This window comes from Lolium perenne, chromosome 4, assembly GCF_019359855.2.
Source record: "Lolium perenne isolate Kyuss_39 chromosome 4, Kyuss_2.0, whole genome shotgun sequence".
NCBI classification, from domain to species: domain Eukaryota; kingdom Viridiplantae; phylum Streptophyta; class Magnoliopsida; order Poales; family Poaceae; genus Lolium; species Lolium perenne.
Window position 1 is genome coordinate 361,194,134 of NC_067247.2, and position 17,290 is coordinate 361,211,423.

The following is a 17,290-nucleotide window of genomic DNA, read 5'->3' on the forward strand; positions in this document are numbered from 1 at the left end:
GCCTGTATAACCAGCCTGCCTGTATTAAATACTAGTAGTACCGGGGGCTACCAACCATGGTTGGATATAATGACAGAAGCAATTACAGATAAATACTTGGGGCTACCAACCATGGTTGGATTAGATAAGAGTGAAAGCTTTGTATATCTTTTGGAAAGGATTATACAAAGGCTTAAAGGATGGAAGGAGAAGTTTTTGTCTATGGGGGGAAAGGAGATTCTATTAAAAGCAATTATTCAGTCGATTCCAGTATTTGCTATGGGCGTTTTTAAACTACCAAAGAGTCTATGCAAAGAGATGAATGATGCTATGTCAGCTTTTTGGTGGGGAGATTCCGAGGAACAGAAAAAGTTGCATTGGTTTTCTTGGTGGAGAATGTGTGTCCCAAAAAAATCAGGAGGCATGGGCTTCCGTGATCTATATGCTTTTAATCTGGCCATGCTATCTAAGCAAGTCTGGCGTTTGATTAACAATCCTGGATCATTGTGTGCTCAGGTGTTGAGGGCGAAGTATTACCCTGATGGTAACATTTTGAAAGCAGGTCCGAAGAAGGGTTCATCGTATACATGGCAAAGCATTGTTGCGGGACTGCAAACTTTTAGACGCGGACACATCTTGAGAGTTGGTTCAGGCACAACCATTAACATCTGGGAAGATCATTGGATCCCAAATAGCTATACCAGAAAAGTGTTGTCTAGTAAAGGCCAAAGTCTACTACGTACTGTAGATGAGCTGATTAGCCCAGTGACAGGGACTTGGGATGAAGAGCTAATAAGGGAAAATTTGTTGCAAATTGATGCAGAACGTATACTGAAGATACCTCTTAGTGAGCATTTGACAGACGACTTTGTAGCCTGGCACAATACAAAGTCGCATTCTTTCACGGTGCGATCAGCATATTACACAGAATGGAATCATCAATTTGGTAACCGAATGAGGAGATCAGATGGCCAAGGTAATACTAGCTGCAATCCCGTATGGGAGAAAGTTTGGAAGCTAGACGTTCCAAGCAAGATTAAAATTTTCATGTGGAGAGCATTACATGGTGTAGTACCAGGCAAATCGATCCTTGCTGATAGGCACATGCGTCTACATCCTCAGTGCCCCGTGTGTCAAGCAGGTCCCGAAGATATGAGACATCTGTTGTTCACATGCTTGCGTGCTAGAGAAGTCTGGAAGTCCTTGGGCCTATCCGACTATATTGACCAAGCTTTAATTGGTGAGAGATCGGGCTCATGTGTGTTAGAGGAAATTTTGCGCAGATCAAACCAAAATACACCTATTTTGGGAATGTTGAAGATCAAAGAAACAATCGCGGTGGCCTGTTGGTATGTGTGGTGGCAGCGCCGTGAGATGGTGAAAGGGGAGACTGTTTCAGAGCCTTTCAAGACAGCTTTTGCAATTCAGGCCATAACAGCGAATTATGTATCGGCATCTTCGGCGAATCCAATCGAGCGTGAACATACTTGGAAGAAGCCAGCCAAAGGAGAATATAAGCTGAACATTGATGCATCATTTCGTGAAAATGGCAGAGGTTCTAGTGGTGCTGTCCTTCGAAATGATCGTGGAGAAGCTATTGCGGGGTATGCAGGCCCCTTAAACCATGTCTTCAATGCAGCTACAGCAGAGGCACTTGCTCTACTTAAAGGTTTAGAATTCTTGGAGCAACTGGGGGTGTCATCTGTTAATATTGAGTCAGATTCACTGGAATTGATTCAGGCTTGCAAATCGGAGATTGAAATATGGAGCCCTTATACGGCAGTTTTAGCCGATTGCTTTCTGAAGGCGCATTCTTTCAAAGATATAAGCTTTGAACATTGTCGAAGAGAAGCCAACCAAGTGGCGCACCAATTAGCTAAATTTTCTTTTGAATCAAATTCTGTAGTAAGTTGGGATGTTGCTCCACCTAGTTTTATTATTCCTTTTGTACTGGATGATGTAACTATGTTGGCTTCTAAATAAAATGCGCCGTATGGCTTTCCCCTCAAAAAAAAAAATACTAGTAGTACCGGGGGCAATAAGAAACACACAAAAAAAGGAGGAGAGGAACTGCGTAGCCCTAGGAACTATTCGGCGGTTAATCTGATCGCCGGCGATCCCCTTCCTTCACCGGACACAATCCCTCGTCAATTAATTACAGGTAGCACCAATTTTCCCTATCACTGTATCTCTCAGATTGTGTGGGCTGATTTGCTGCTGACAGTTGGACGATCTGGTTTGTTTAGGTGATTTGCCATGCCTGGGTCGAACTCGACATCACCGCCCTCACCGGCTCTCGGCGAACATGACGACATTGGCGGATTGGAGACCTGGGATGATCCTATCCCTAGACGATCAAAGTTTACTGTTCAGGACCTCTGCAATACTTTTGTTGTAGCCTCCGAAGTTCAGCTGAGTAGAATACCCAAGCGGCCGTCCCGTGAGGAGCGGGACAGGCGGATACAAGAGCGTCAACGCAATATCTTGCTCACAGCACTCAACAAGTACGCCAAGCAAAATAATATACAGGTACCTGATGTATGTAGGGGTGGACTAACGAGCTGCTCAGATTAAGGCTCGGCTCATTAAGCTCGTGATCGTTAAGGCTCGGATCGTTAAGCTCGTTAAGAATAATGAGCTGAAATCATTGTTCGGCTCGACTCATTATGTTCTTGCGAGCGCTCGCGAGCAGCTCGTTAAGGATCGTTAAGGAGGCAATGGAAAACAAACATGTGTGCATTCCTTGGTGATGAAGAGAGGAAACATAGGTTTTTAGATTCTAATGTAGGAGTTTCAAGCATGGTTAAAGAACACTATTTTTCTTGGCCCCTTGCTGCCAAATATTTGAGATAACTAAAGTGACTCGCAGTCAAAACTGGTGAAACCTAGCTTGTTACTGATCTTAACGAGTAGCTCACGAACATAGTCAGCTCGATTGTTTAGCTCGTTAACCTTAACGAGCAAAAACTAATGCTCAGCTCGGCTCGTTAACAAAACGAGCCGAGCTTAAACGAGTCAAGCAAACGAGTACTCATTTAACTCGCTGAGCTTCGAGCTTTTTGTCCAGCCCTAGATGTATACATATGTGGTGCTGGTTGGCTGGCTGGAATTAATACAAACTAGTAGTATATGTCAAATATGTTTGGGATTAATTAACGGCGTACTATATAGACAACTTAAGGCTCAAATGTCTACTTGCTGATGGTAGCAAGGGCTATGCTCAACAAATTTGGCTTACTTACCGTAGTAAGTGTGAAATGTAATCTACATTGGGGTTGTTCTAGCCTTAAGTTTTTTTTTATGGTGTGATACTTTCTGATAAAGATGGTTGCACCTGTCAATTGATATGCTGAAGCCGAGGGATCCCCTCATTTTCGGTAAAAAATATCGCTTGTTGTATATACCTTGCCAATGAAAGATATATTGCGGCCCCACCAGTGTTGTGGGTATACTTCATGGGTGTACCATCGACAGTGCCTAGATCCGGCAAGCCCGGGTGGCCCACAGACGGTGATGAGGCATATGGCCCATCGGGGCGGCCCGATTCTTTGTTGATCATGAAGGAAGAAGTCCAGCCCAGGGATCGGCAGCCGGATCCGTACCGACATAGGAGTAACCCGGATCCATGGAGGTCCACGAGGAACCCGGATCCAGTACGACGTGTATGGGAGGCGGATCCGTGGCGTGCACGGCAAGATATTGTACCGTAGCTAGGCTATCTGTAATCCGGCTAGGACTCTCCATGTAAACCCTAGATCCGTGCGCCTTTATAAGCCGGATCCCGGGAGCCCTAGAGGCACAACCACAACTCATTGTAACAACGCGAAAGCGCCCAGATAATTCCAGACAAGCGGCGGTAGGCCTGTCATCGTGCAGGTGTTCCGAAGCTGGGTAACTCGCGTACCACCGTCCCGTGTGCACTCCGCCCAATGGCCCCTACTTCTTCTCCCCCTCGTGAGGATCCCTCCTCCGAGGTACCGTCGATTAGGCAACGACAGTTGGCGCCCACCGTGGGGCCTGTGGCGTCTGGAGGCCGGAACCGGGAGGGTTCCGCCATGGGAAGCTACGACGACACCATCGCTGTGGGGCGCGTCCTTTACGCCGGGAATCTGCCGATCGTCCCTCCGGATGAGTGCTGGATTCCGGCTAGGACAAACCCCGTCAAGCTCTCCATCGTCCCAATAGGCGGCATTCACATCTTCATCGGGGAAACCGTCGATTCCGACGGAAACCCACTGGTAAGCAACGCAGACGCGACCGCCGCAGAGCCGGACGCTGTCGCGAAGATCCGATCCGAGATGCAGGGAGCTTCCCAAGGAAGATTCCGCCTTAGATCCGGAAATTCCAAAGCCCACCCAATCCGCCCTAAGCGAAACAACGGTGGAAGACCAATGCGGATCCGCACTGGTCTCCTGTGTTAGAAAAGCGAGAGGTGCCACTTCGTACACTTCTTGGCCCATACCGCCGGAACCGCCCCTCAAGAAGCCGGAGCTGGTCTGAGCGAGTAGAGGCACCGGAAAACGGCGCAGATCCGGATCAGGCTCAGCCTGTCGGAAAAAGCGAAGCTCCGGTTGAAGAGTCGATTTTGGGCAATCTGAGCCCAATTTCCGGAGATACCTCCTCCATGGAGTCTGATGACTTCGTTCGCAAGATAAGGGAATACGGATACAGTGATCAGCCCGAAGTCGACTCCGCCGGCCTAAGCAAGTTCTCGCAACGATAGCGGCGCAGGGACAACCGGATGCGAAGAGCCAACCAGCCAATCGACCCTCAACCATCCCAACAAGGATCTCCAATGTCTCGGGTGCGACCCCACGGGATCCTTCCTCGGAGGAAATCTTGTCGGCAGAGGAGGTGGCCGCGCGCAGTTCTTAACACACCTATAACCCCGGGCGACGCCGCGGATCTGGAGGCTCTAGAGACCGCCAGAAGGAAATGCTGGCTACAGCCAAGAGACTCGCCCATACCGAAGCTGCGTTAAAGGTAGGAAGGGCGAGATCATGCAGCTGGTGGAGAACTTCGACAGACGGGACCGCGAGATCACCGCCACACTCGAGCGAGTCAAGAACATGAGGGCTGAGTGGGAAGGAAAGATGACCTATGCGCAGCGGAGGCCGATCGTATTGTTAGAGAAGCAATTCCGCCTCGCAGGATACCCTTCAATACGCCCGCAGATCACCACCACTGGAAACTCCAAAGGACAACATGCGAAAGCGCGGAATTGCTTGAAGAAGAAGGACGAAGAAGTTGACATCAACTATCTCCGCACACTTGTCGCTTCAAAGAATACGGCGACAGAGCAAGCGAGATACTTGCGCAGTTGGAATCCAATCCGGATAATCGTGTATCTACCGCGCGGAAGGACGATGAATCGCACACCGGATCCTCGAGCGCGAGAAAAAGGGCCAGGGAGCACCCAAATCCGATCCCCGTTCCGTCACGAGACGCCTCCGTCGGATCCAAGAAAGGGAAAGGATGCGATGTACTCGGAAGAGACAAATACCGCAACCCCTCTCCTCCGCCCAACGGTTACCCGCGACCCCCTCGCCGCCGTAGTCCAGCCGGAAACACCGGGCCCATAGGGCATGGTGCGCTTGTTATCCGCGACAACGTGTCGCCAAGAAACAGAAACGAGGAGCGCTCGCCGGAACCTCGCCGGAATCGGAACAATGTTCATGAGCCCGAGCCCGGAGTCGGAATGAAGACCGCGGTCCGAGCCTCGCCGGAACCGTGATCCGAGAACCTCGTCGGAGCCGCGACCCAGAACCTCGCCGAGCCGGGACCCGAGCCTCGCCGGAGCCGTGACCGGAGCCTCGCCGGAACGACCAGGGCAGCCGGCGCCAAGGCGAAGGCAGCCACGGGGGCCGGAGTCGGCACCGGGAAGGCCGAGGAGATTCGGATGGCGGAAGCAAGAAGTCGGACCGCCCACCTCGCGGTCTCCCTCACCACCACCTAGCGGTGGCGGCGGAGGTGGAGGCGAAGGCAATGGCCGGAGATCTCGTTCTCGCTCAAAGTCTCCTCGCCACGGCTCGCGCGACGCGCGGGACCGCCTTAACGAGTCTGAGAACCGACTACATTGGCCCGAAGTGCTTTGGCAGGATGATTCGGGAGGAACCAAAGCCAAGGATGAACCTCAAGCTACCCGGAAATCTGAAGCATTATGATGGCACCGAAAGGCCGGATACCTGGATCGAGGATTACTACAATGCTTTGTAACCTTCGCCGGAGGAACCCCTAACATCGCTGCCGCATGCTCCAGCTTGTACCTTGTAGGTCCAGCCGGATCCAGCTCGGCGACCTCGAGAAGAACTCCATCTTTTGCTGGTTCGACACGAAGAACGCTTTTGAGAAACACTTCAGGGGTACCTACAAGAGACCTGCCACAACAAGCGACCTACGGGCTTGCATCCAGGAAGAAGGGCGAAACATCGAGGAATTTCCTCACCCGATGGTTGGCATGCGAAACGAGTGCGAGAACGTTGACAACCGCACGCAATGCACGCCTTCATTGGGGGCTGCGGCGAGGAGGATTGCTGCGACACAAGCTAACCTGCTTGGTCAATGCAAATAAACCGACGTTGGATGACATGATCACCATCGCTAGCGATCACTGCCGCCGATGACGACGCAGGCGGTGATCTCGCAGCCTGAGACTCCCCCTGCATCAACAAAAGAAGAACCGTGACAACGGCGGCGGCAGCGACCATAAGCGCAAGAACCACGATGACCGGAAGAGTGGCGGATCCGAGATGGTCGCCATGGCGTTTCAACGCGGAGGTCCAGGGAGGCGGAAGAGGACGCGGACGCGGAGGCGGAGCCGGCGGGGGTCGGCGGCATACCTCCGAGGTCACTTCGCCGGATCCCGCGCCCCGCAAACCTATGAGGAATACAGAGACATGCCCTGCCCGGCCCATACGGATCCGGTTACGGTGGAAGTCCACTCATACCAACCGCAACCGCAAGTGGGTCAATGATCTAAAGAACGACCGGAGGCCGGATACAAACGCGCCGGAAGCACCGCCCTCGCGGAAAAGGTGGCAAGGGCAAGAACAAAGACAAGGAGGACGATAGTTCCGAGGCGATGGATGAGGATGATAACTCGCCGGATCCCAAGGCGGAGCCGCGGTAAATCCAATCCATTCGACAAAAAGAGCGTGGGGGCTTACCACACTTTCCTCGGAACCCCAACGTACGCGCCTCCAAGTCAGCTACCGGATCCTGAACGCCATAGTTCCGGTGTGCCGCGATACGTCGGTGGTCGGAAATCCCGTGCACATTTGACGGAAGGATCACCCCGCAATTGTGCCAAAAGAATGCTACGCCTTGGTTGTAAGTCCCCGCATAGACGGGTATGACTTCTCCAAGTGCCTCATGGATGGCGGAGCCAGCTTGAACATCATGTACTGGAGACTCTAGAGCGGATGAACCTCACCAAGGAACAGCTCAAACACGGCAACACCGAGTTTCATGGCGTGGTTCGGGTAAGAAGGCGAACTCCCTCTGACATCACACTTCCCGTGGCTTTTGGCGATGTTCATAATTTCCGCGAAGAGAAGATCACGTTTGAAGTTGTGCCCTTCAAGAGCTCCTATCATGTCATCTTCGGCAGGCCCACCTACCACAAGTTCCACGCAAGAGCGTGCTACATCTACAACAAGCTCAAGATTAGGGTCCTAAAGGTATGATTACCGTATCCAGGAGACTACAAAAAGGCTCATGAGTGCGAGTTAGGTGAAGCCGCCTTCGCGAGTACGTGATATCAGGAGAAGAGCCGAAAGGCTACAGAGCCGCGGTGGATCCAAGCGAGATGCGAGACCACCAAGAAGCAAATCTCCGAGCAGAAAACCTCCTTCAAACCCGCGATAGAAACCAAGAAGCATGACCTCGTCCCAGGTGACTCTTCCAAGCAGGTTTCGATCGGAGCCAACATGGACCCCAAATAGGAAAGCGCTCGTCGAGTTCCTCCGCGCTAACATGGATATCTTCGCATGGCAACCTTCGACATGTCCGGAGTACCTAGGGAACTCGCCGAGCACTACCTCAACATAAATCCGGGGCCAAACCGGTGAAGCAAGCTATGCGACGCTTTGGAGATAAGAAGCGCCGCGCCATAGGAATGGAACTAGCAAAGTTACTAGAAGCAGGGTTTTGTAATAGAAGTTATCCATACCGATTGGGTCGCGAATCCCGTCCTTGTACCCAAAAAGAACACTGAAATACTAAGAATGTGCATCGATTACTACGGCTTAAACAAACATTGCCCGAAGGATCCGTTCCCCTTGCCGCGCATTGACCAAGTCATTGATTCGACGGCGGGGCGGAACTTCCGTGTTTTCTTGATGCGTATTCCGGGTATCATCAGATCCGGATGAAGGAATCCGACCAAAAGGCGACTTCATTCATTACCGTTCGGTACTTACTGCTATGTTACTATGCCCTTTGGTTTGAAAAATGCAGGTGCTACCTACCAACGTACGATGCGGCGGTGCTGAAGGACCAAATTGGCCGGAACGTGCACGCTTACGTCGACGACATCGCGGTCATGACCCGGAAAGGATCCGACTTGATCAGCGATCTCACGGAAACCTTCGACAACCTCCGCAGGTACAAGATGATGTTGAATCCGCTGAAGTGCGTCTTTGGCGTGCCGGTAGGAAAACTCCTTGGCTTCATAGTCTCTCACGGGGCATTGAGGTTAACCCGGAAAAGATCAAGGCAATTACGTTGTATCAAAAGGCCAACTTGTCTCAAAGATGTGCAACGACTAGCTGGTTGTGTCGCGGCAATCGGTAGGTTTGTTAGCCGTCTTGGCGAGAAGGCATTACCTACGTACAAGCTTTGAAGAAAGCAGGACAAATTTATGCGGGATGACGCGGCCGACGCAGCTCTTCGAGGGTTGAAGGAAATACTTACCTCCCTCCTATCTTGGCAGCTCCGGTAGAGTCGAGCCAATGCTCCTTTATCTGGCAGCTACCAACAAAGTCGTCGACCTCGTCATCGTGGTGGAGCGAAAGGAAGAAGGTCATGAATATGACGTCCGAGAGACCTGTCTACTACATTAGCGAGTCTTGACGGAATCAAAACAGAGATATCCTCACTTTCGAAACTAGCTTATGGCGTGTTCCTAGGCAGCGGAAGGCGAGGCATTATTTCCAAGAGCATCCGATGTGATCGTGAGCAAGGCTCCGCTGTCAACAATTCTCAACAACGCCGACGCAACAGGACGTACGGCTAAATGGGGCATCGAATTATCCGCCTTCGACATCGCTTACAAGCCAAGGACTGCGGTAAAATCCCGAGTTACGCAGATTTCGGTGCAGATTGGACGAAGCTCGGATGCAAGTCCGGAGCCGGAACCGAGAGACATGGGTCATGCACTTCGACGGATCCAAGCAGCATCAAGGCTCGGGAGCCGGAGTCACTCCTGAAGTCCCCACGGAGAAGAAGCTGCAGTATGTTCTGCAGATCCACTTGAAGCTACTAACAACATGGCGGAATATGAGGCTCTATTACACGGTCTGCGCATCGCTAAGGAACTTGGGATCAAGCACATCATATCTTTGTGGAGATTCCGACCTGGTGGCACAACAAGTAGCCGGAACACAGGAACGCCGAAATTCCGTCATGGCGGCCTACAGAGACGAAGTTGACGAGATCGCCAAGAGCTTCCTCGGATACGAAGTCAAGTACGTCGGAGAGACGATAACACGGCGGCGGACATGCTATCCAAGCTCGGATCCGGCAGAAACCAATTCCGCTGGCATTTTCCTGGAGCATCTCCGGATACCCTCGATTAAGGGCGCTAACCCGGAAAACCCGAGAGGTGGCGGTATCTCCGGCTAGGGAAGTGATGGCTATCATTCCGGCTTGGACACAGCCTTTCCTGGACTACCTCATCGATCGAAGTTGCCGGAGGACGAGCTCCTCGCACGACAGATCGTCGACGAGCAAGAACCTACACAATAGTTGATGGACAGCTCTACAAACGAAGTGCGGCGGGGTATTTCTTAAATGCGTCTCCAATCAAGATGGCATTGAAATCCTCGAGAGAGATCCACGCAGGGATTGCGGGCATCACGCCGCTCCCGGATCACTCGTTGCAAAAGCTTTTCGGTTAGGTTTCTATTGGCTTACTGACTAAAGAAGACGCCGATAAAATACGTCGATAAAATAGTCAAGACCTGCCGAGGTTGTCGGTACTACGCTACTCAACCAAACGCTCCAGCCCAAGAAGTGAAGACCATACCTATCACCTGGCCATTTGCGGTCCGGGGGCTCGATATGGTTGGTAAGTTAAAAAGATCATCTCCTGGCGGTTTTGAGTACCTCCTGGTCATTGTTGACAAGTTCGGCAAATGGATCGAGGCTAAGCCGGTGAGAAAAGCCGATGGTGCTACGGCACTAAAATTCGTCTGTGACCTCGTGATGAGATTCGGCATCCCACACGGCATAATCACAGATAATGGCACGAACTTCGCTCAAGGAGAATTAAGGGATTATTGTGAAACAATGGGGATACGGACTGGACCTCGCATCCGTGGCTCACCCACAGTCCAATGGTCGAGTTGAAAGGGCTAACGGCCTAATATTATCAGGAATTAAACCACGCCTTGAAGGGCCGGCTGCGACGAGCAGTGGAGCTTGGGCTGATGAGTTGGAAGCTGTTACGTGGAGTTTACGAACTACCCCTAACGTATCGACGGGGTTTACCCCTTTTTCTGGTATACGGATCCGAAGCCGTGCTTCCCTCCGACATCATCCACGATTCACCGCGAGTTTCCGCCTACAATGAAGAAACAGTGACGAGGCAGGACAGCTATCTGTGGACCTGATCGAGGAAGCTCGGAACTTAGCAGACCCGAGAGATCCGCCATCTACCGGCAAAAGCTCCGACGTTATCACGGTCGTCGAGTTCGGAAACGCTCCTTCATGGCAGGAGACCTGGTCCTCCGCCTTCGACGGTGAAAGACCATAAGGCTGCAATCTCCATGGGAAGGACCCTTCGTCGTTAGCAAAGTGCTCCATAACGGGTCGTACTACCTTGTTGATTTCCGTGCGCTAAGGGAGACACCTGCGAAATGGCCCCGGAAATGCAAGCGCGAGGATCCGGAGGACATCTACGAGGAAAAAGATCGCCCTTTGAACATTGCACAGATACGTCCTTTCTACACTTAGCATATATTTTCCGAGTTCTAAACTACGTAATAGTTATACATGATCAATGAAATAAAGCTTATGGTTCACTCTTTGAGTCGTTTACCTCCTTTACTTGTTCATTTTAGATCGTGGATGTTTTTTCCGACTAAAACCGCAGAGCAGGATATTTCCGCCTAGGCGTGTATGAAAGTTGTGATGTTAAAAGGCGTCCGTTAGGACGTAAGCTTAAGTTTTACGATTAAGTTGTTATACATTGCGAACTCGTGGATTCCTAGTAGCGATTTCCGGCACCTATGCCTGGGGGCTTGTTTCCGCGGTTATGGACGGATCGCCATTGGGCTTCGTCGCATTGGCGAGCGTTTCCGGCTAAGGTTTTCCGGCTCGTGGAAGGTCAAGCGGGCAAGCCGAGAAAATAACGAAGTCAGCACTTGCTTTCCGACATAAAACGAAACATGCGAGATAATATTTAACGGATAGCAGGATAAGTGTTTCCGCCCCATGCATAATCGTTTCGTTCCTAGCTACTTAAGAATTTAGTCTTATTACAAACCCTCGCCGGGGCCAAAATGATGCAACTTGTTTCATTGTTTCAAACGAGAACTCTACTCGGAGTCCTCCTCTTGATTCCGGTAGGCTGGAGCCGTTGTCGCTGCCACCGGATCCGGCTTGAGTCGTCTCGAGAATTTTCTCCGGAGTGCTCGTTCTTGGACCCGGATCCTTCCCCATAATACTGCTCGCTCGCTTCCTCCTCTGCATCGGAAAAACCTTCGGGCAGATTGTGCTTGTTGTACCGAACGAGTGATCCACTCGCACGACAAACAGCTCTTCATAGCCTTCGATTTCCGCGAGGAGGGCGCTCATGTCGGAACTCTCGGGAGCTCACGCGTGCAACTTGCGCCAAAGTTGAGTGAGGGGAAGAAAGCCTTGCAGGTGGCCAGGACTAAGGAGGCGGCTCCGCGCGCCGAAGACTTCTGCCGATCCTTGATGAACTCCGGCACTGTCGCATAAGTTTGGTCATCGTATCGATGACTGTGGTTTTGGCCTTCTTTAGCGACAGAGCCGTGGCGATTCCGCGACAGGCTTCAAACAGCGCATCAATTGACATCCGCGCTTCATCGTACGCCTCCGTCCTCGTCAGGTTTGAATCTTTTGTCCACTCAAAGCCAAGGCTTGCTATGAAAGAAAGAGGTCGGTTAAGTCGGAGAAAACATGCAAGGTGGTCGGAGCAACGACGCGGAAAAATGCTTACGAAAGATAAGCTTGTCAATGGCTTCCGCCTCCGCTTCCAGGGCTTTGTTCTTGGCAATTGTGGAGATCACGCGGCCCTGGCTTTTCTCTAGCTTGTCAATCAGCTCCGCCTGCTCACGGGCATGCTTCTCGGAGAGCTCCTTCCTCGCCTCAGTCTCTTTGCTTGAGGATTCTTTCATGAAGTTTACGAGGGACTCGTTCTCCGCCTCAAGCACCTTGACCTTGTGAGATAGTTCATCAAGCGAGGAATGCTTGGCGGTTTCTTACGAAAGCGAGTTGAACATATTATGCACCACTGAACAACTGTCGGTACAAAAAAGTGAAGATCCGGATCTCGTACCTTGAAGTCGGGTCTCAAGCGGTTTGGATAGCCTTTCGGCTATTTTCCGCGTGTTGGCGCGGCCCTCGATCTCCGTGATTTGCTCCGGCACGTGTATGCGCAAATCTTCGTGCGATTCCGCGTGGGTGAGAAGCGCAGAGAGAGTTAGTCGGATATTAAAATGCGGGGCTGGCGAAGATTTCAAAGACTTGGATAAAAATTTCAAATTTCCGCCTAACGGTACATTTTGAGAAAGCATTGGCTAATACATGTTACACGGAACTATATCACCCAATGCTTGGGGGCTAGTATTACCTGCCGCACTTCCTTGTGCTTGGCGAAAAATTCCTTCGGTGTCTTCCGGCTCGGCGAGATAACTCACCTCCTCCTCCGGTTTCCCCCATACCTTGTTCGGCATGGCGGAAACTTCCGCGTGACGCTGCGAGGGTAAGTTTTGGAGGGACGGAGTTGGCTCGAGGCTGACTCGGGTCGCATTGGTAACTTGGAGAAGCTTGACCTTTGCTCTTGCTCTTCATCGCAGGCTCCCGCGAAAGCGGAACTTGGTTGATCTGGTGGAGGAATGGGTGAGGAAGTCCCCTGGGCGGAGTCGCCATGGTGAGCAGGGTCTTCAGGAAGGTCTTCAAGGTCAATGATGTCCTTCGGATCCGGCTTGCTGGCAGAAGAAGCCTTGGGCGGAACTTCCACCTCAGGAGTGATAGGGAAAGAAGCGGAGATGGCTTGGCCTTCTTCTTGATGACCCTTGGGGCCTTGGGAGGCTGGCTTCGGAACTTCGGGAAAAACATACAAATATAAGAGCGAGTGTTAAACCAGAACTTGGGTCTCGGAAGAAGACGCTTACCGGAAGGCTTGAAAAAGTCTTTGGATGGCAGGCTGCCCTTTGTTCTTGGTATTAATCAGCGCGAGGCGCTTCTTTTCCGCCTCGGCTTTCCGGGTAGCCGCGATGCGCGAGCGTTTCGCGGGGGCGTTTCGCGTAAGGGCTGGAAGGGGCTGGCTTCTTCCTCTTCGCGGGACGTGGAGCTTCAGGAGCTTCCGCCTCTGACGTGGCTTCCGGATCCGCGTGGCCGGTGGATGGGACTCGGAGGAGAGTTCCGAGCTCATTTTCCTCAAGCGCCTCGAGCTAGTTCAAAGTTACACTTAGCCAAAAGTTTGAAGAAAAACGATAAACCAAAGTCAAGACGACGTACCGCAGTTCCGGATCCCTCCGTGTGGATGTCTTTGTTGCATACGTGAACGTGGAGTTCACGAGGGATTTTGATGAGGACCCGGATCCTCTTGTCGATGGCGTCGGCGGAGAGATTATCCTTGGTGGCGCGCATCGGATCGTCGCGCCCTGTGTATTCAAACATCAGGCGGTCTCTATGTTGCAGCGGTTGGATCCGCTTCGTGAACCAGGAGAGGGTTAGGTCTTTCCCCGTCAGCCCCTCCTCCGTGAGCTTGCAGATCCGCCTGACAGCGCGGGTCAGCTGAGGCGAGTCGGAGAAGTGGGGGCAGTGCGTCCATGACGGAAGCTCGGTGGCGGGGCAGTTCTTGAAAGGTGGTAGCTTCTTGTCGCTCGCGGGGTCGGAGACGTCCTTCAGATAGAAAAAACCCCCAGACCAATATCTCGCGGATTCGTGGCGGTCGGTGGGGGGGGTAGACGCGGCCCGGGCGGATGATGAAGGTGACAGATCCGCAAGTCGCCAACTCGGAAGTTTGGCGGATCTTCTCCTTCTTGACAGAGAAATAGTATTGGAAGAGGGAAAGCTCTGGAGTTACCCGGAGGTGGCCTTCGCAGAGCGACGTGGTTGCGATGGCGAGCACGCTGTTCGGAGATATGTTGTGGGGTTGGAGTCCATACGTCTTCAGAATCTCCCGGAAGAAATCCGAAGGCGGAAATGAAAATCCGCGCTCCACCAGTGCCTTCGTCAGCACCATCTCGTCGTCCCTTGGAGCCGGAGCAGGTTCATTTGGAACTGACCTCCAGCTTCCGGGTTGCAGGAAGCCCTCCGACTCGAGATTCTTCAATTCCATCTCGGTGGTGGTGCAGGGCCACCATTTTCCCTTAGCTTCGGAGTCGTGCTTCCGAGCTTTCGATTTCTTGGCAGCTTCTTCTGTTTGCTGCTCCGACTGGCCCGCCCTGGAAGTTTTCTCCGGGTGAGCGGAGGTCCCCTCAGTCTCCTTGCCGGAATCCTTTGAAGGATCCAGCCTGATTGGGACAAAGGGAGGAGGGGCGGAGGAGATTGGCGTCGCCATGATTGGCTCCGAGCTCGGAGGCGGAGTTGTTGAAGACATCTGAAGAAAAAGGTTGGCGGAAACTTTTCTTAGTCGGATCCCACGTTGTCTTCCCCAAGTTCATCCCTACCAACTACGGCGCGAAAGTAAAGCTCGAAGGTTACCGTAATGGTGCGTGCGGTGGACGGAGCTGATCGGCGGCGAGTTTTCCGTGCGGTGGCTCGCCGGAGTTAAGAACACGAAGAACACTGCGGCGGAAGGCTCGTTCCGGCGATGCTCCGGTGACTTTCCGGCAGGTTCCGGCGTGGCGGAGGAAGGGCTCACGGGCGGCGCTCGGCAGAGAGATGAATAGGGGGGTGAATGGGGTAAAAGGGTCGACGGCTGATATTTATAGGCTGAGGGGATAAGATTCGTGTTCCGCATCCTGTGGTCGGAACGCAAGTGTCGCGCCGTTGGATGCGTGACACGTGTCCCAAACCCTAGCGGTAAAAATGGCTAGAGATAAGTTACCGCGCGAATCGCGCAAAAATGGCGCCAGAATTGGCGGAACCGTTTGAGTCTTTTAAGATTCCGGGAAAGTGCGTGAAGATAAGTTGGCTCTCGTTCGCGCGCAGGGAGTAACCCGGAAATGTTCTTTGGAACGTCGATGGGTGAAGTCCCGCAGGATGAGAGCATTTTCCTACTGTAAGTTGGAAAAAGAAGAAAATGCAAAGTTGGAGGTCTTCATGTTTCGCCGCGGGGCCGTCGATGCCGGAAACTTCAGGGACAAGCAGGGCGGAGACGGCAGGTGAAACTCGGAGCACTCCGGGGGCTCCTGTTGTGGGGATCCGTCATGGGTGTACCATCGACAGTGCCTAGATCCGGCAAGCCCGGGTGGCCCACAGACGGTGATGAGGCATGTGGCCCATCGGGCGGCCCAGTTGCTGTTGATCATGAAGGAAGAAGTCCAGCCCAGGATCAGCAGCCCAGATCCGTACCGACATAGGAGTAACCCGGATCCATGGAGGTCCACGAGGAACCCGGATCCAGTACGACGTGTATGGGAGGCGGATCCGTGGCGTGCACGGCAAGATATTGTACCGTAGCTAGGCTATCTGTAATCCGGCTAGGACTCTCCATGTAAACCCTAGATCCGTGCGCCTTTATAAGCCGGATCCCGGGAGCCCTAGAGGCACAACCACAACTCATTGTAACAACGCGAAAGCGCCCAGATAATTCCAGACAAGCAGCAGTAGGCCCTGTCATCGTGCAGGTGTTCCGAAGCTGGGTAACTCGCGTACCACCGTCCCGTGTGCACTCCGCCCAATGGCCCCTACTTCTTCTCCCCCTCGTGAGGATCCCTCCTCCGAGGTACCGTCGATTAGGCAACGACAACCAGTACACTGGAAACAAGCGATTTTCAGTCTTCTTAAGAATATGCATCCTATATATGGTGAAATGACCTTTTTTACAACAAACCTTGCGAATGAAGGGCTTTGCTCCAGAATGGGGTAGATTAGTGCAACATTTTGTTCAAGGAGGTAGTGTTGGGGTGAAGGTGAATGATAATATTGGTCATTATTTCCAGACAAAAAAAAAAAGATTAAGGCAAGGGGACCCTTTGTCCCCAATGTTGTTTAATATTGTAGTGGATATGCTTGTCATCTTAATTGAACGTGCAAAAGAGGATGGTCAGGTTGGAGGGTTAATTTCACATTTAATTGATGGAGGACTCTCTATACTACAATACGCGAATGATACCATCCTTTTTATGGAACATGACCTCAACAAAGCGGTTAATATGAAATTAATTTTGTGCCTCTTTGAAGAGTGAGATTTTTTGTTTTGGAAAGGCAAAGGAGGAAGAAGACCAGTATAAGCAGATCTTTGAATGTGATGCTGGACAACTCCCCTTTAGATACTTGGGTATTCCAATCCATTAAAACAAACTTAGGAATTCAGATTGGTATCCGGTAGAAACAAGGTTTGAGAGTAAATTAGGATGCTGAAAAAGGAAGTTACTATCGTATGGTGATAGGTTAGTCCTTATTAATTCAGTATTAACTAGTTTACCAATGTTTATGTTGTCTTTCCTGCAAATACATATTGGGGTAAGGAAACGCTTGGATTTCTATAGATCTCGATTCTTTTGGCAGTCTGATGAAAACAAAAGAAAATACCGGCTTATCAAATGGAACATTGTTTGTCGTCCCAAAGACTAGGGGGATTAGGTATTGAGGTCCTCGAAATCAAAAATAGATGCTTATTGAGTATGTGGCTCTTTAAACTTCTTAATGAAGACGGGGTGTGGCAAGAATTGCTACAAAATAAATACCTAAGACAGAAGACATTATCGGAGGTACAAACTAGGCCTAC

General features: G+C 51.6%; 1 protein-coding gene across 1 annotated transcript; it reads left to right on the top strand.

The window, feature by feature from the left end:
• Window positions 1-1,353: 1,353 nt before the first annotated feature.
• Window positions 1,354-2,288, top strand: LOC139830288 (uncharacterized). Its single transcript, XM_071818295.1, has 2 exons — window positions 1,354-1,758; window positions 2,226-2,288. The coding sequence occupies exons 1-2, from the start codon at window positions 1,354-1,356 to the stop codon at window positions 2,286-2,288; spliced, it is 468 nt and encodes a 155-aa protein (XP_071674396.1).
• Window positions 2,289-17,290: the final 15,002 nt, after the last annotated feature.

Bases quoted from the DNA above. Each gene is read 5' to 3' on its own strand.
- LOC139830288 (XM_071818295.1), top strand. From the start codon at position 1,354: ATGGTGAAAGGGGAGACTGTTTCAGAGCCTTTCAAGACAGCTTTTGCA. The intron at 1,759-2,225 runs GCAGTTTTAGCC...TGGTTTGTTTAG, and splicing joins AAATATGGAGCCCTTATACG to GTGATTTGCCATGCCTGGGT.